Here is an 18434-nt window from a genome sequence, read left to right on the forward strand (position 1 = left end):
TTGTTGCTGAGAACACACACAGCAAAATATGAACCAATTCAACCATTTCTATATGTACAATACAGTGAGGCTGATCATATTCTTTGAGTTGTGCAGCTATTCTCACCTTCCTTTTCTGAGTTGTTCCTCCTCCATTAATATAAACTCACTGCCAGTTTTAGGGTACTGTGATGAGACACATTTTGGGAAGGAGGCAAATGGCAGCGCCTGCCCTGGGCACACAACCAGTAAGTGCAGAGGCTGGGTCTGGAATCCAGGTGCTCTGATGGGCTTAGGCAGAGGTGAAAAGAAACCAAATGGAAAGGAAGTGAATGTTTCTGGGTCAGCCTCTGAGGCTTCCCACCACCCATGAGGCACTGCCACAGACTCTGGCATCTGGGACCTTAGGCCCAAAGGGGGCCTTGGAATCTCAGGGGAGGCTGAGGTGAACAGAATAGTGAGAAAACGAAACTGCTGGCCCACTAGGCCAGAGGTCCTGGGCTGGCCACACTCACCTTTACATAACTCTGTGTGAGAGCAACAAATGTTACTGAGTGAGTTCCCCTCGGGGTTTGGTGTGTTCCTATCCCTAGGGCTGCCCGAGTGGACAGCTAGGGGTGTCCAGCCCATTGCCTGACCCTTCATTTCATTAGATGTGACAGTAAGGACCCTGTGTCTTATAGAAGGCATGGCTGGTGTGGCCAGAGCAGAATAATAACCTTTGCCTACAAGCTGGAGTTAGCACTTTTCCAAACAGATGCAAGGAACTTTCCAGATTCCTTCTGGCTCCAAGGAAAATATTTTCAGATACCTTTAATCCTGGGACATGTGGGGAGAGTACTGGGTATTTGGTGCCTGGAGGCAGAATGCCCTGAGAGAGTGGATGGCAGATGCTGGAAAACCAGCCTGTTCCAAGTCTAAGTGGGTTGGCCTGTGGCTAGCGGCCGGTGGGTTCTCAGAGGCTCTGCAGGACCTCACCAGCGCTTTTTGCTCTCTCTCACCCATAGCTCTGTCGAAGATGCACTGGACACCGGAACACGCCCAGCCCCTCAACCAGTGGCCAGAGCAGCACCTAGATGTCTCCTCCACCACCCCGTCGCCGGCCCACAAGTTGGAGTTGCCCCCTGGGGGTCGCCAGCGCTGCCATTATGCTTGGGCACACGATGACATCTCTGCCCTCACCGCCTCCAACCTTCTCAAGCGCTATGCAGAGAAGTACTCTGGGGTCCTGGACTCGCCCTACGAGCGCCCCACTCTGGGCGGCTATGGCGACACCGCCTTCCTCAACGGCGCCAAGGGGGACCCCGAGCCCTGGCCAGGGCCTGAGCCGCCCTACCCCTTGGCCTCACTCCACGAGGGCCTCCCGGGAACCAAGTCCGGCAGTGGGGGCGGTTCCGGAGGCCTGGGGGGTTCCCCAGTGTTAGCCGGGAACCTGCCAGAACCCCTCTACGCCGGCAATGCGTGCGGGGGCCCGTCGGCGGCGCCAGAGTACGCGGCGGGCTACGGAGGGGGGTACCTGGCGCCCGGCTACTGCGCGCAGACGGGAGCAGCGCTGCCCCCGCCGCCCCCGGCCGCGTTACTGCAGCCACCGCCTCCGCCGGGGTATGGCCCCTCGGGGCCTCTGTACAACTACCCCGCGGGGGGCTATGCCGCGCAGACCGGCTACGGTGGCCTCCCACCGCCCCCGGCCCCGCCCACGGCCCCCTACCTGACCTCGGGCCTGGCAGCGCCCACGCCCCTGCCCGCGCCGGCTCCGCCCCGACCGGCGCCCACCTCCTACAGCTTCCAGGCGGCGGCGCCGGGCGCGGAGGCCGGGGTCTCGCTGAAGCGCAAGGCCGCCGACGAAGGCGGAGAGGGCCGCTACCGCAAGTACGTCTATGAGTCCGCCAAGGCCCCCACGGCCGACGGCGCCTCCTACCCCGCCGCGGACAACGGCGAGTGTCGGGGCAACGGGTTCCGATCGAAGCCAACAGGAGCCGCGGAGGAGGCGTCGGGCAAGTACGGTGCCGGTGTTGCCCTCAAAGTCCTGGGCTCTCCCGTGTACGGCCCGCAGCTCGAGCCCTTTGAAAAGTTCCCGGACCGGGCCCCGGCGCCGACTCCCCGTGGGGGCTTCGTGGTGCCGTCGGGGGAGGCTCTCAAAAGCGTGGACCCGGGCGCCCTGGAGCTAGCGACCAGCAAGATGGTGGACTGCGGGCCGCCGGTGCAGTGGGCAGATGTGGCAGGCCAGGGCGCACTCAAGGCTGCGCTGGAAGAGGAGCTGGTGTGGCCCCTGCTGAGGCCGCCCGCCTATCCGGGCAGCCCACGCCCGCCGCGGACCGTGCTGCTCTTCGGGCCGCGGGGCTCCGGGAAGGCGCTGCTGGGCCGCTGCCTCGCCACGCAGCTGGGCGCAACGCTGCTGCGCCTGCGCGGCTCGGCGCTGGGGGCGCCGGGCGCGGCAGAAGGCGCGCGCCTCCTCCAGGCCGCCTTCGCGGCTGCGCGCGGCCGCCCGCCCGCGGTGCTCCTCATCAGCGAGCTGGACGCGCTGCTCCCAGCCCGGGACGATGGCGCCGCCGCTGCTGGCGCGCTGCAGGCCCCGCTCCTGGCCTGCCTGGACGGCGGCTGCGGCGCGGGGGCTGACGGCGTACTGGTGGTGGGCACCACGTCGCGGCCGGCGGCTCTGGATGAGGCGACCCGCAGGCGCTTCGCTCTCCGCTTCTACGTGGCGCTGCCCGACAGTCCGGCCCGCGGGCAGATCCTGCAGCGGGCGCTGGCCCAGCAGGGCTGCGCGCTGAGCGAACGGGAGCTCTCTGCCCTGGTGCAGGGCACCCAGGGCTTCTCAGGGGGCGAACTGGGGCAGCTGTGCCAGCAGGCAGCAGCCGGGGCGGGCCTCCCGGGTCTGCAGCGTCCCCTCTCCTACAAGGACTTGGAGGCAGCATTAGCCAAGGTGGGCCCTAGGGTCTCCCCCAAGGAGCTGGACTCGTTCGTGGAGTGGGACAAAATGTATGGCTCCGGACACTGATGGCGCACTGGGGAGGGCGCGGGAGCCACCGCCCCTCCCTCCCTGTCTCCTCCGCTTGGGAAGGGTGTCATTTAGCAAACCGTGGCTGAGAGAGTGCTGGAGTGCTGAATGTGGGGTGGGGAGGGGTGGGGTCTGCCGGTGGATTTTATTTTCGTGGGAAGGAAAATACTTCTGCTAGGCAGATAGATGCCATATGCGCCGTGTACTCAGGTTTTTCCTATTTATTGTGGACGGGAAGCTCCCCCTGCGGACGGGACAGATCCAGGATGGGCTGGCACCCGGGGCCTAAGGAACTCCTGCTCTCTCGCCACAATCCTTTTGTCTCCTCGCTATCTGAATGGCTCCCGTCCCCCGCCCCCCTGCCTCTTTCTCTGCATTTGCCTAGTTTTTTCTCACCATTGCTTTGTCCCTGTGTACACCACCCCCATGCTCGCCCTATTTCTGCTTTGCTCCTCTTTCCCTCCCCCATCTATCTGTCATCCTCTGTGCTTCTGTCTCCACCGGGTTCTCCCCACTTCGCTGTCTCTCTTGCTCTCTGCGCTTTAACGGCTCTCACTGCCTTCTGTCCCTCTCGCATTCAAAGACTGCAGTGTCCCTTCACAGGAGATCTGAAGGTCCAGGGGTGGAGGAGGAGGGGGTAGGGAGTTCCCTCCACCCCCTTATCCCTCACTCAGCTGAAACTTTGGGTCTGGGCGGGGGGAGGGGGGGCGGGCGGTCAAGCAAAAAAAAAAAAAAAAAAAAAACACCCAAAGAAGGGTTTTTTGTTTGCTTTTGATGGGAAGTCCCAGAAATGTAGCTTGTTTAATATTTTAGGCCTATTATTTTTGTAAGATGTGTAGAATTTGCTGTTTTTCTTTTTTTTTTGACAACTCAGGAAGAAACTGACCTCAGAAAGAATGTTAGATTTTCGCTGCTCTCCTGTATGTTCCTCCCCCTCACAGGGGAGCATATTCTCCCAGAAGACTCAGAAAGTGAGACTTGTGGGGAAGGGGAGAGGAAGACCCAGGGGCTGCACTCAAACCCCTGCCATCCCTGGGACAGAAGTGGAATGTATTTCTAGGGCTTCCTCCCCAGGTCCAAGGTTTTAGGCAGGGGTGTCGGGGATTGGGGTGCTGGATTTGAGAAAGGAGGTTAAGTCTTACTCCCTTCCTGCTGCTCTCCCCGCTGGGCCCCACCCTTCAGCCCAGTGTTTTCCTGTGAAGCATTATCCAGAGTTGGGGATGCTCTTGCCCACTTCCTGCCCTAGGCCCAGAAAGGAGGGGAATGGAGGGCCCTGCCCTGGCTGGGAGGACCCAAGTGGGAGGGTGACCCCGGCAGAGTCCCCAGAGAGGTGTCTCATCCAGCCCCTGACTTGGCAGAGGTTCTTTATAACTTATGCTGAGAGGATTTCTCTGGAGGGAAGAGAGTCTGGTCACAAGTCCGGTTGGGCACAAAATCAACCACAGACCCAAACTTCTTTGTCTACTGTTTGCTGGGAGAGGCTCTGAGGAGGGGTGAGCAGCCCCACAGGAGAAGGTTCCCTAGGAAAGTGGGCCTCCCCTATTCCCCTAGAGCCCTAGGTATGGCATTCCACAGACTGGGAGAGGGTGAAGGAGATGGGCAGGCTGTTTTTCCCTGATTTCAGGGCTTATTCTCAGGACCACCCAAGCTTTCCACCAGAAGCCCAGGCTTGGAGGCCCTTCCTTCTGAGAACCATACTCCTCAACTTTTCCCTTGAGGGGGCTTTAGCAGTTTGTCCCCACCCCTCAGGGAGCCAGTTCCACAACTCTTGAGCTTTGGTCCAAAGGGCAGGACACCCCCTTATTCCTCCCTCCTTTTCTCCCACCCCAGCCTCACTTCCTGTTCCCTGCCTGCCCCTGCAGCTCCCGCAGAGTCTCTGTGTCACCTCCCACCCCTGGCTGGGAGAGTGTCCATGGGGGACATTTCAGGTGCCAAGGTGCTGAGGGCCTTGCTGGCCTAGGAATGCTCGGAGGAAAGCTGCTCTATTTTTTTTCCCTTTTCACCTTGGTATCTTTCTGGCCTTCCTCTCCTTGAGGCCAACATTGCAGGCCTCTGGTGCGTCCGAAACGGGCTGCAGGGTCTTGGCTGTGAATGACCCTTGGAGGGAGCAGGGAGTGAGGAGGTTCTCTCAGGTGTGTGTATGTGTATGGGGGTGGGGTGGGTGGAGAGCCACAAGGAAGTGGGCTGGGATCCCAGCCTTCCCTTCAAGAGGCAGGCAGCTCTGGGTGTAGGAGGAGCTCACTAACCGAGACCCTGGGTCCCCACAGTGTCCTGTACTGGGCTCTTCCTGTTTCCCAGGCTTGGGGAACTTTGCACAAGGAGACAGCCCCCAGTCAACTGGCATCTACCTCATGGACACTGGGGCAGAGAGGGGAAGGGCAGGTCCAGCTCTGGCAGTGTTGGCGGGGGGGTATACCAAAGAATCTAGGGGCAAGGTGTGGGGGAGGGGCAGACTTGGCAAGTTGTCCCTCTCCTTCCTCTACCCAGATTGGGGTTGGGGTCCCCTCCTCCAGCTGTAACCATTTCTACCTCATTTTGCTGTGTGTTGTACATGGACATATTTATCTCCTGTCTGACGATGCTCTGCAGTTGCGGTCTGTCTACCTCAGAAGAGACTGTATTTTAAAAGAAAGTATTACACAGTATTAAAACAATGACATGTGGTTTCCAGAGAATTTCTTGGGGCCCGTGGATGTGGGGAGCTCTTGGGGGAATGCTTGGGCATCCAGGTCTGCTGGGGCCAAGGGTGTGATTCTGTGGGTGTTTCTGTTCCTTCAGCAAAAAGTCATTACGGGGGTCCTGTAGTTCGCTGCCAGAGTGAGTGCCTACCAGGTGCTGGGCACTGAGGGTACAGAGTGAAAAGCCACACTCTTGAGCTCTGGAAAGCCCCTGGATAGGGAGGGCCCTCCTGCAATTCTGAGCTGTCAGAGGGTTAGAACTGGGGCAGACTCAATGTGTCCCCAGAGCCCTGTAGTTGGAGGGGCAAGGAAGGGCTCATATGTTTATCGAGTGAGTGAATGAACACACCAATGAATGCCTGGAGGAAAGGGCACTGAAGAGGAAGGTTCATCCAGAAACTGGGCAGCAGCCCCTGTTGAATAGAGCCAGGGTCATGCTTGTATCCCCTTCTGGGGTGGAGGGAAAGTGGGCAGAGAACAGGGTGTGGAGACAGCTGAGTTCCACTCTTTAAGGTCACATGGAATCCTTTGTCTGCCACCATCTGTCGGTCCCCAAACTATCCATGGCAGCACATCATAAACCGAGAGACTGAGAAAACAAGGAAGGAACCTCTTGCTGAAAAAGCACTGTGGGAGATGCCTGTGAGAGAGGTTAGGACCCACAACTTCCTGCGTTCCTGAATGCTCTAAGCAAAATCCTTGAAAATGCACAAGAGCTCAGGGGGAGCAGTGCACCCAGACTTCCTGTTGAGGGCGTACCACAGGCTTTCAGGAGGCAGAACAAGGACATGGAGAGACCCTGCAAAGTGAGTGGTTCCTCCAAGAGAAACAGTTGTGGGTGTGCCTGGATGTGGGGGCTCCATGGCATTGCCCCAGGGCTCAGCAACCCCTACCCTCTAGGCCCTTGGAGGCCCAGACTCCCAATCCCGTTCCTCTGGTTTGCCTGGATATCTGCTTCTGAAAGGTCATAGCCTTGAAAACTCTATGGAGCACAGTTCTACTCTGCACACGTGGGGTCACCACGAGTCAGAATCGTCTTGATGGAAACAACTCTGTGCAGACACTGCATGGGACTGAGGGTAAAGAAATGGTTGGGGGGAGCGGACTATGTCAAATTCATCTTTATATTCCCACATCTTGCACAGTATCTGATACACAGAAGACAAAGAATAATGAATTTCCAGGTAAGTGTCCTGGTGGAGGATGCACAGGCTATTTTAAGAATGCTCGGAAAAGACCCCACCTTGCTGTGATGGTGGTGATGGGGTTTCAGGGAAACGTTCTGCAAAGCTATGGAGGCTGGAAACTGCACCGGATGTGTGGGGCCCTGCCACAGCAGTAATTTGTTAACAAGAGTAAAGTTAGGGCAGGGGTGGGGAGAAGAGGCTGGGGGAGTCAGCTGGGACTGGACCACAAGGGCCTTTCATACCCTGTTAAGAGCTGGGGCTCCACTGTGAAGCCTGGGGGGAGGGTCATGAAAGAAAGGGGGTGGCTGTGGACAAGGTCTGAATTGTAGGTTAAGAATTTATACAGTCACACATGGATTCAACAAATCTTTACTGAATACCTATTATGCACGTTACTATGGGAATGACGGATGGCCCTTGCAGTCTCATGGAGCGGACAGAGTAAACAGGCAGAGCTGCAGTGTGCCATGGGGAGCAGATAGGAGGGCTACCTAAAGGAGACATGAGTAAGGGGTGTGTGCAGGAGTCAGGGAGGGCTTCCCAGAGACTGCCAGCTGGGATTTGACAGCAGGAGTGACCCAGGCAGAGCAGAGTGCAAGCCAAGGTCCAAAGGAGAGAGCCAGACCCAAGCTTGCTTGGGGAAATGAAAGTTTAGGTAAGTGGGGCCCCAGTGTGTGGGAGAGGATTGGAGGAGGGATTACCTTATCCAGTCAAAAGAGGATGCCGGTTTGGATTAGGCAAGTGTAGGAAGAAGGGAAATAACGCAGTCTATAGATACTTGGTAGGTTTTAGAGATACTTCATGGGTAACAATTAGGAATTGGAGATAGTGGAGAGCAAAGTCTAGGGCTGCTGGTGGGTTGGGGGGGCAGTAAGGGGGTGAATTAGGAGAGATGAGGCACTATGGGACAGCAGGCAGGTGTTACAGTATAGGGTCCCAGAATCTTAGCCTCCTTGGGTGGGCTGAGTTCCCATCCAATCTCTGGGTATTGGAAAATCTGGTCTCTTCTGTTCTTGGGTCTTGGGATGCCCTCCTCCCACAATTCCCACATGTTGAAAACCACCTCAGTGTTTATTGTTGGGAGGCCCCTTTCCCCCAGTCCCTGAGTGTTAAAATCTCTCCCTCTCTGTATCCTGGGAATCCCATCCTCTGTTTCAATCCCTGAATGTTGGAAACCTTCGCCCCACAATCCCCCCCTCCCCCATTCAGGCCCTGGGTGTTCGGAGCCCCTCCCCCTACAGTCCGTGGGTCCCCAGTCACCGCTGGTGATGGCATCGCGGGCTCTGGCTCTGGCTCTGGTCCTGGCGTTGTGGGGCTGGGTGCCTGGTCCTGCGGGGGCCGAGGACGCCATGGGCCCTCACGCAGCCGTCCGCCTGGCGGAGTTGCTGACCCCGGAGGAGTGCGGCCATTTCCGGTCACTCCTGGAGGCTCCTGAGCCTGACGTCGAGGCCGAGCTGGCCAGACTGTCTGAGGACCGGCTGGCGCGGGCCGACCGGCTGGAGCCCATGGAGTCGTCGGAGTCGCGGGGTCGGCGGCGGCGGCGGCGGCGGCGGCAGGTGGAGGAGGACTCGGCGGGCCAGCCAGCAGAGCCCGAGGAGGTCTCGGACGGCTGCCGGGAGGCGCTGGCGGACTGGCTGGCTGCCGAGGCCCCGTCCCTGTCTTGGGACCGCGTGGCCCGGGCTCTGCGGCGCAGTGGCCGGCCGGACGTGGCCCGGGAGCTGGGCAAGAGCCTCCACCAGCAGGCGACGCTGCAGCTGCGCAAGTTCGGGGAGCGCTACCTGCCGCCGTCAGGCGCCGCCGCCCCAGCCGCCGCCCCAGGGCCCCCGGCCCCGCGCTCCCGCCGCGCCTCGGTCCCCGAGCTCAACTGGGACAAGTTGGAGCTGATCGTGGAGCGACTGCCGCAGCCCCCGTACGAGCGGAGCCCCACCGGCTGGGCCGGGCCGCTGGTGCTCGGCCTCCTCACCGGATTCGTGGGGGCTCTGGGCACCGGGGCGCTGCTCATTCTGCTCACGCTGTGGATCACGGGCGGCGGCAGCGACGGCGACGGGGCGCGGCCTGGCTGCCCCAGCCCGCCCACCACTCCCGAGGCGCACGGACCGTGGGAAACAAAGTGGCTTCTGGGCTTAGAGCACCTGGGGCCTAGGCCCCATCAGCCTGGGCCTCAGTGCCCCTAGCTGTAAAACGGGAGCATATCCTGATGGAGTGCTGCCTTTGACGTAACATAAAAGTTAGGAAATAAGCAAAGGAGGGAGCAATCGGTGTCTGTTCGTTGGAAAGGTCCAGTTGGGCGGGCAGTGGATGAGGAGGGGCTTGGTGCCAGTTTACGGGTGTGGGAGGTAGGCACTCCCAATTCTTGTCAGCTTTAGTTCCTTCTTATTTTGCAGTTCTTCTTCTACTTAGAGCTATCATTTATTGTGCCCTCATTGTGTGCCTGGCCCTCCGCTAACCAGTTACATACATTATTTGATATAATCTTCAAAACCCAGGAAGGGAGGTATTATCTCCATTACACATAAAGGAACTCTGGCCACAACTAGTCAGTGGCATAGTCAGGTTTTTAATTCAACCGGAAAGTTTGAGCTCCAGAAGGAATGGTCTGTGTAAGGCAACTTGGGAAAAATGATGGGGACCGTAACAAAATTTGCAGCTCCTGCATTCAGTTTACTCTGAGGCCCTGCTGGAGTGTGGGGGAGAGGGGCAGCACAGCTAGGGTGCACCCACTTCCTGGGGCTGCCTTCAAGGTGCTCTCCCCACTCAGGCAAGGCCTCCTGCAGGTCTACTGGGAGCCCCGAACCTTCTCCATTGCTTCTGAGTGGCTGGGCCTGGGTGAGCCCTCACAAAGACTCTGCTTAAACTGTCCCCTGGGGGAAGACAGAAAGAACCATGGGGTCCTGCTAGGTAGGAGTGCTCTACTCCCTGTCCATGCTAGGCTGAGGGGCTCTGGTGTGACAGCAATGACAGAATGACAGGCCAATCCAAGAGGAGAGTTGAAAACAAGATTGACGTAACCCTTTATTGCAAATTCTAAAGTAAAAAGATGTACAGTACAAAGTAAAATTGAAATTTCAGACTATAAACTTCCAACCCACTTATACATTCTCATTTCTCAAGCATTTCTGCCATTTCCGCATAAACGGAACAGGGAACAAGTCGAGGGGGTGAGGGAAGGAGATACAGCAAGGAAAAATAAAGTGTCTAGAATAATCACAAACCCCAGAAGCAAGTGAAAGGAAAGACATTTTCTCGACCTGCTGTCCTGGTGATGAGAAGCGGGGGTGGTTGGAGCAGTGCAGTTTAAAATGGCTCTCAGAATAGCAGCATTTATGGTACCATTTCATCTTCCTTAAGTTCGAATAATACTTTGCCCTTCCCTAGTGCCTTTGCCTCTGTATCTCAAAATGCTTTACAAAACATTGAATTAAAGCCTCACAACACCCCTGTGAGGTAGGTCAGTAGTATTATCCCCATTTTACAGATGGGGAAACTGAGGCACAGAGAGGTTAAGTGACTTGCCCAAGGCCACACAGCGAGCCAGCAGTCGAGCTGGGGATGGAACACAGGAGTCCTGTCCCTTTTCTGGAACCGCTGGACCACGCTCCCCTTTACCTATATACATTCTTCACGTGCACACACACCACATGTGCACACCCGCCCACCCCACCCCACTTAGCCTCTAGGTACAGCAAACAGCAGTTGGGGGGCAGGGGCAGCAGGTGCCTCAGGAGTGTTTTTATTGGAGGAAATCCTAGTAACCTTGGAAAGGGAATCCAAGAAAGCACAGAGCTGAACAACAATGCAGGCTCTGGTGCAAACCTCGGGCCCCTCCAAACCTGGACTTCCTCTTCTCTCCTGACGTCTGCCCCCTGGCTGGCTAGCTGCAGCCGATTCTTTAGGGGGTGGGGGTACCTGAAAATGAACGAAGCTTTTTGCAAAACTTTGGGCAACATCTGAGAAAAGAAAGAGGTATCATTACAGAAGATGCCCGGGACTCAAGTCACGAAGTCATAACCCATGGCAATCTCACCTCCACAGCAGGCCTGGAGGCTGGGGGCTGAGGGGAGGAGGATGGGGACTGACCTACCAGCCATCTCTCTCCAGAGTGGACTAGAGTGGGCACTTCAAGATCCTCCTGAGAGAATGTTCCTGGACCAGGAGACATGGCCTAGAGAGGGATGTCCCCAAAGGGGGTCAGGGAGAGAGGGAAAGAGAGGGGTGACCCCCTCCCTTGAAAGAATGTGAATGCGACCAGCCCATGTCTGCTGGTCTGTTCTGTGGGGGCGATGGAGGGCAAGGCCCTGCGTTACTAGCAGAATGGAGGCTGGGGAGCATGATGCACGCCCTAGCTTTGGGGCACTAGGCTAGTTTTTTTTCCTTGACGTACTAATGAAGAAGGCAGAAGGCAGGCCAGTCCAGCTGGGCTGGCTGACATAATCTCTGGGAGCTCTGCCAGGTGAACTGGGGGGAAGGGGTTTTAGGGGCCTCTGAGCACTGGCCCTGTAGGGGGAGGAACGCCACATGCAATGGGTGAGTGGGGTTCTGGGGCGGTTAGGACCTTGCTTTTCTCATCAATCTCTATTTCCCTGCTAGAACTCTGCCAGAGATCCTCTGACTTCTCTCCCTTCCATTCTCTCCTTTCCCCGAATGTGCTAAGGTCCCAATTCCCGGACCCCACCCAGAACTCAAGAATTGGGATTGTTAAGCAACAAACGCACACCAAGACAGGCTTCCCTTGTACAGTAAAAAGGGTAATTTTTATTTTGTTTCCTTTTGGCTTATAGTAGTGATGTACTTTTTAATTGCGTCTCGTTGAGAGCAGCGTTGACCTCCATGCATTCACTAATACACTAATCTTCACTATTGCTCTTCTACAGGTTTACATTGGTTACGGCGAAAAAGAACAGAACTCTGGGCACTGTCACTCCAGGGGCTTTGACTGGGCGTTTCTGTTTATTTCTCCCCAGTCCACTCCTGATACCAAAAGCGGCTCACTTAGGAAGGAGTGAGAGGAGGGCACGTTGACCCAGGGAGTTTTTCCTGCTCTCACTCTCTGCTTTAGATTATGGAGTCTCCTCATCCTAAGCAACAAGGAGGTTCAGGAAAGAAGAGGGAATAAGTGTTTTTCACCCACATACCAGCAACCATGTCAGCTGCTGCTCAGTGGCTTTGGCTCTGCATTTTAAATTAACAGCATCACACGTCTTTTTGCTTTTTGTCCTTTTTTAAAGGTGGATTGTGGAGTATAAATACTGCACCAAGGACCTGGCTACAAAAAATAAATGTTTATATTTATATATCTATATATATATATGTGCAGTGATACTGTGGCTGCTGCTTTTTGATTGGCTTCGTTAATATTTGGCAAAGCGTTGCCACTCACCCAACTCAGTGAAGACGTATGAAAACGTCATCATTGATTCTTTCAGTTCAATGCCTGTTAACTGCGGGTGTAAACTGCTGGTGATGGTGTCATTTACTACCAAAGAAGTGTGGAACAGGGTGGGTGGGTGAGTGAGTGGGTGGAGGGACAGTGGGTAAAGGAAAAGGTGGGAAAAGATAAAAAAAAAAAAAGTGAAACTTCAAACACAGTGGAGGTGGCTTCTTCCCTATGAAGCTGGCTGATGGTGTCAGATACCAAGGCCCATGTATTACTGAGGAGATAACCTGCTGGGCTGGGATCCGGATCTGGGGGAGGAAAAAGGTCAGCTCTCAGAAAAAACCTCATTAAGATGCTCTAGTAGCTTAATGACATCACTAGCGCAAGCATTTGGTGTACCAAGCGGGATTGTATAGCTCTGTTGCCCCTCTCAAGACCTAAGAACAATTATGAAGTTTAGCCAAATCTTGCATAGAAGTGGTTAGAATTTATTGCACATTGGAACAAAAATATATATATTTTTTGTTGTTTTGGAAAAGACCATTAGCAATAAAAAATTTTTTGTCTGTCTGTCTGGTTTGGGGATGTACATTGGCTGACAGCATCTAAGTTCTAAGAAGAAACAAAAGTATAAAAAATAAAAATAAACATGACAATGGCATAAGCCAGAAGCCATTTCCTATTTAATAAGTTAATAATTTGTATTTACAAAAAGGCATGCCAATAAAATAAAATTATATATTACAGTATTTATAATTCTCTTAAAAATAACCACACGTGTCAGCTTGTTTTGTGCTGTTTACAATGTAGCCTGTACATGTAAGTATACATTCATCCTAGCAGCTAGCAGGGTCTCCGAAAGAAATGCCTTCCCAATCAGGTATCAGGTGTAGTACGAAAATTCTACAGATGGTGCCCCAGAAGCAGGCTTAAGAGAGCTGGACAGAGTTTGTAATGGTCCAACAAGATAGAGAGCTCTGCTTCCTGACTTGCTGTGGTTTGTTCTATGCAAAACTAGTCAGGTGGACTGTGAAATCACACCCAAAGCGCTTTTACTGCAAGGCAGAGTGGTGTGTCTGATTATGGGTTGTTATTTTCCCCACCCCCTCCATTTTATGACTCTGGAAGAATTTATTTTCATTTGGTTCACAAGCTAAGATCTCTCCTCACACTCTGTATAGACTTCCTGACACATCCAACTGCGGTATGTTGGCTTTGAAATCTAGTCAGCTGATGAGAAACTCCTGGACTAAAAACTGTCTTTTCTAAAGCAGGAGATGGGACATATGACGCTCCCCCAAAAGCCACCCTCCAATGACAATGGGCAGGTCGCTAAGCAGATAGCAAAACTGGCTGAAAGAGAATGTGCTCGGGGAAGTTGGAACATCTGAAAGAATTTATATTAGATCACTTTCTCATGAAAACCAGTGACGTAAAGAAACCAAGTGGGCTTGGTTCAGAGGCGGTTCCATTTCTACCTCAGGTCCCACCAGCGAGTATTTATTCTAATAATAAACAAAAGAAAGCACAGCCACAGCCCCAGTGCTGCTGCCCTCACCCACCACGGGTAAGGGAAGCCCTGCTTGGTGGAACAGTGAGATGGAGGTAAGAGGGATCATGCAGCGTATGAGCCTGTGACAGCCCCTCTGGCGAAGACAGAGGCCAGTTCAGAACATCCGAACCCCTCTCTGTATTGACCCAAGCCGAGAGAAAGCCGCAAGGCAGAAAGGACATGATACTAAATGAAGTGAGCACCCCTTAACCCCCAACGAAAGGTTGTTTTAAGTTCCCCAAATTACCCCCTAGAGATAACATGCTACTTTGAATAGCATTTTTATCTCTACCCCAAATAAGTGTCAATTCTCCAGTATGAAGGCTAAACAATCATCATAAATATTGTAAGATACAAATGAACTTTTTGTTTTGTTTTAGCCCTAGGATTTGGTTTTACAGTGACATTATTTAATACAAGCCATTTGGGATTGAGGTCTCCCCATGTACAGGACACAGAGCAGCATTAAATAGTTCATCTTTCAAAATGTGCAACAATGGCTGTATGTTATAGAGATGTCTGTTAAACATATACACACAACGGATCCATCTGCTTGTTGGTTGGGGTTTTTTTCTGTTGGTGGTGGTGGTTCTCAATTAGTTGGTTGGTTGTTTCCCACCCCAGAAGGTGTGTGAAAGACTTTTAAGAATTCATAAAGAATTGCAGCGGGTATGGAAATTTTTACCATTTTCTCCAAATACAGTGAACAGTTTAGGGCTAGGTCCTGGCCAAAGGCTGACCCAGTGCAGGGGAGAGGATTAGTAGTGTCCTGTGGTGTATGGTTCTCATGCATGACTTCTGATCACGGCATGCCATCATGCAAATCATTTCTACGCATTGAATGAGCACAATGTTTGGAACTGGCCTGAGCAAGTCCTCCTCAGCCTGAGGAAACCTGATTGTTTTCCCCCACCCATCTCCAAACCATGTGAAGCCCATGTGGAGAAGATGCGGTTTATATCAAAGAAACTGACAATTAAATGACATGGGCTAAATATGAGTGTGTGTGTTTTTTCTTTTTGCTGCTTAGCTTAACTAATGTAAGAATGCAAATTTAGTTTGCATGAACAAACAAACTTTTAAAGTGATGCTTTCTGCTTCTGAGAATCAACAAAATGAAAAAATAAAATCCATTTGGCTGCAACAGAAATATGGTGGTCCCGGCAGCCTCTCCTCTGTTTTTGTATCCTGTTAGGTTTGTCCTAAGTTGCATTGACTGATGTGGAACATGCAGTAACCACCTGCCCAAGCATTAGAAAATCTTTGAATCCAGGGAGCAGGGTCCTTTGCCCTTGGCAGGTCACTGCTCAAGATGCAACTGTGTTACACGGTAAGCAGACTACGTTTGGTATAGGTCTTCAGGTCAAGTGTCTCCGCAGCTGTTCTGCATTGATAATATTCAGGAAGTCTGTAAACAATCTTTCACTTGCAAGTTTTAAATCTGTACAATATTTAATTTTTACTTTCCTCTAACACTTGGATTCTCTGACCTCTTTTTGTCTTTTGGCTCTTTCCCTTCTTCCTTCCTCCGCCCGCTGCTGTTTCTCCTTTTCAGGTTTAGTTACACTGTCATAGGATGGGAGGGAGGCTGTAGAGGGGGTGCTTTCTTTTTTCTCCCGGTGTGTGCCTCCATTCTCCAGCTTATTGGATGTGGTCTTTTTGCAAATGAAGCCTCGCCTGGCTAAATGTCCCCGGTAGGCGCGCTGTAGGACCACTGCAGACACCTCCTCCTGTTTGCGCCTCAGTGTGGTCGTGATTGGCTCGTAAGACACTTTGGAAGGATTGGATGCCACGAACCGCTCCTCCATCTGCTGCCGAAGGATGTCCAACTCTCCGCTATCTCCCAGGACCCGCTTGGTGAAGGCAAAAAGGATGTCCAAGCAGTGGATACGGTCCCCACTCACCATTGGCAGATCCATGGCAATGAGCTCGATGGTATTGGGCTTGGGCACACGGAGAGGGTGCTCCAAGGCATCTGCAAAGTCCGCCAGCTTGTAGTACTCAATGAATTGAGTGGCATCGGGGTCAAACTTCTCCCAGATCTCATAAAAGGTCTCAAAGTCATCCTCACTCAGAGGGTCTGCACTCTCCTCTGTGGCTACACTGAAGTTCTCCAAGATGATGGCAATGTACATGTTCACAACAATCAGGAAGGAGATGATGATGTAGCTTACGAAGAAGAAGATGCCCACGGAGGGGTTCCCGCAGTCTCCCTTAAAGCCACTCCCGGGGTGCTCCTTATCCAGACTGCAGTCAGGGGGGCGGTTCAGGATGGGCAGCAGCAGGCCGTCCCAGCCAGCTGAGGTGGTGATCTGAAAGAGGCAGATCATGCTGTTGCCAAATGTCTCGAAGTTGAACATGTCATCAATGCCGGCCTCATGCTTCACATATGCAAAATTGGACATCCCAAAGATGGAGAAAATGAACATGACCAGGAAGAGCAGAAGGCCAATGTTGAACAGGGCAGGCAAGGACATCATTAAGGCAAAGAGCAGGGTACGAATCCCTTTGGCGCCTTTGATCAGACGCAAGATGCGCCCAATACGGGCCAATCGGATGACTCGGAATAGGGTTGGGGAAACAAAATATCTCTCAATTAAATCAGCCAGGAACATTCCTAGGAAGAGGAACAGAAGAAGACATGTTACTGAGATTAGAGATTTCTTTTCTCTTTACTTATTTCACCTGGCACTATGGAACCCTGAAGTTCATAAGGCTTTACAGAATGAGTGCCTAACCATTCAATCTGAACTCCCATGATAAAGAAAATAACTTATTTCGAAAACATACAAAAGCAGAGAAAATAATAAAAGACACTACCTACCTAACACTCAGATTTAACAGATGGTAACCTTTTACCAAATTTGCTTCCCCTCTTCACCCGCAGAAGCAGCCACAATCCTGAAGATGGTATGTATCATTCTAGTGTGTCTTTAGAGTTCTACTATGTATGAATCCATAAACGATATATAGTATCTTACTGTGTTTGAGGGATTATACTGTATTTATCTTTTTATAACTTACTTTTGAGACTTAACATTATGTTTTTGAGATTAACGTAATTTCAGATTGTTCATTGTAATGGCTGTACAGTATTCTATTTTCTGAATAGGTTCTCATTTATCTGTTTTCCTACCCAAAAACAATTCGGTTTTTCAGATCTGTGCATGTACACCTTTCCTAGGTGTTACTGAATTGTTCTCCAATATGCTATCAAATTTTCATGTCCACAGACAAAGAATGAGAGGTCCTGGTTTTACTCCATGACTTCACTACCTTTCAGCCTTGATGTCTTAATTACTCTGCCAAGGCCACCAATTTTCAAAGTATCTCCTTACTAGCTCTGAAAAATTATCTCTGGTTTCTAATCACGCTACCAAACTAGCCTAGAAAACTCAAGGGACCTCTCAGGAGTGGCTCTCCATTCAGAACTTCTAGATTTTGTGCTTAGAGTCATAAATCAGAAAATGGTACAATAGGTAAAAATTGCAAGGATATAAAAGTAGGATAGTAGCCTAGAGAAATAAGAGTCGTCACATGAATAGACATATGAAAACCCATGTTCATTGCAGCATTGTTCCCAATAGCAAAAAGATGGAAACAACAGACGAATGGATAAACTGTGTTACATACACATAATGGAGTATTACACAATGATAAAAAACAATGAATCTGTGAGGCATCTCATAGCATGGATGAAACTCAGGCATTATGCTGAGTGAAATAAGTCAATCACAAAAGGACAAATATTGTATGAGACCATTACTGTAAAAGCTCATGAAAAGGTCTACACTCAAAAAGAAACAATCTTTGATTGTTACAAAAGAGTGGAGGGGTAGGGATGGAAAAACACTAAATACACAATAGGTAAGTGGTAACTTTGGGGAAGGGTAAAACAGTACACAGTACTGGGGAAGCCAGCACAACTTGTACAAGGCAAGGTCATGGTAGCTCTATAGACACATCCAAACTCTCTGAGGCACCAAACTGCTGGGCTGAGAGCTGTGGGGACCATGGTCTCAGGGAACATCTAGCTCTATTGGCATAACATAGTTTATAAAGAAAATGTTCTACGTTCTACATTCTACTGTGGTAAGTAGCATCTGGGGTCTTAAAAGCCTGTGAGTGGCCACCTAGGACACTCTACTGGTCTCACACCTTCAGGAGCAAGGAAGAATGAAGAAAACTAAAGATACAAGGAAAAGATTAGTCCAAAGGACTAATGGGCCACATCTACCACGGCCTCCACCAGACTGAGGCCAGTACAACTAAACAGTGCCCAGCTACCACCACTGACTGCTCTGACAGGGATCACAATAGATGGTCCTGGACAGAGATGGAGAAAAATGTAGAACAAAATTCTAACTAAAGAAGAAAGATGAGACTTGCTGGCCTGACAGAGACTGGAGAAACCCTGAGAGTATGGCCCCCAGACATCCTTTTAGCTCACTAATTAAGTCATTCCTGGGGTTCACCCTTCAGCCAAAGATGGGACAGGCCCATAAAACAAAATGAGACTAAAGGGGCGCACCAGCCCAGGGGCAAGAACTAGAAGGCAGGAGGGGACAGGAAAGCTGGTAACAGTGAACCTAAGGAGGAGGGAGAGTGTTGACATGGCATGGAGTTGTTAACCAATGTCATAAAACAATATGTGTACTAACTGTTA

At 52.1% G+C, this 18434-nt stretch overlaps 3 protein-coding genes across 4 annotated transcripts in view; 2 read left to right on the top strand and 1 right to left on the bottom strand.

The window, feature by feature from the left end:
• The first annotated feature begins 198 nt into the window (after window positions 1-198).
• FIGNL2 (fidgetin like 2) lies at window positions 199-3666 on the top strand. Its single transcript, XM_064284204.1, has one exon. It carries the CDS (start codon window positions 806-808, stop codon window positions 2975-2977), a length of 2172 nt encoding a protein of 723 aa, XP_064140274.1. The 5' UTR covers window positions 199-805; the 3' UTR covers window positions 2978-3666.
• A 4444-nt stretch (window positions 3667-8110) lies between these two features.
• TMDD1 (transmembrane and death domain 1) lies at window positions 8111-9016 on the top strand. Its single transcript, XM_064285160.1, has one exon. The coding sequence runs from the start codon at window positions 8111-8113 to the stop codon at window positions 9014-9016; it is 906 nt and encodes a 301-aa protein (XP_064141230.1).
• A 3405-nt stretch (window positions 9017-12421) lies between these two features.
• SCN8A (sodium voltage-gated channel alpha subunit 8) overlaps window positions 12422-18434 on the bottom strand; it is a 158906-nt gene continuing 152893 nt past the window's right edge. For both annotated transcript variants that reach the window (XM_010596698.3, XM_023556559.2), the window contains one exon: window positions 12422-16385. In XM_010596698.3, the coding sequence (XP_010595000.1) occupies window positions 15238-16385 (1148 nt within the window). In that variant the 3' untranslated portion in view covers window positions 12422-15237. The remainder of the gene's footprint in view (window positions 16386-18434) is intronic.

Source organism: Loxodonta africana, chromosome 4 (assembly GCF_030014295.1).
Source record: "Loxodonta africana isolate mLoxAfr1 chromosome 4, mLoxAfr1.hap2, whole genome shotgun sequence".
In the NCBI taxonomy this organism is placed as follows: domain Eukaryota; kingdom Metazoa; phylum Chordata; class Mammalia; order Proboscidea; family Elephantidae; genus Loxodonta; species Loxodonta africana.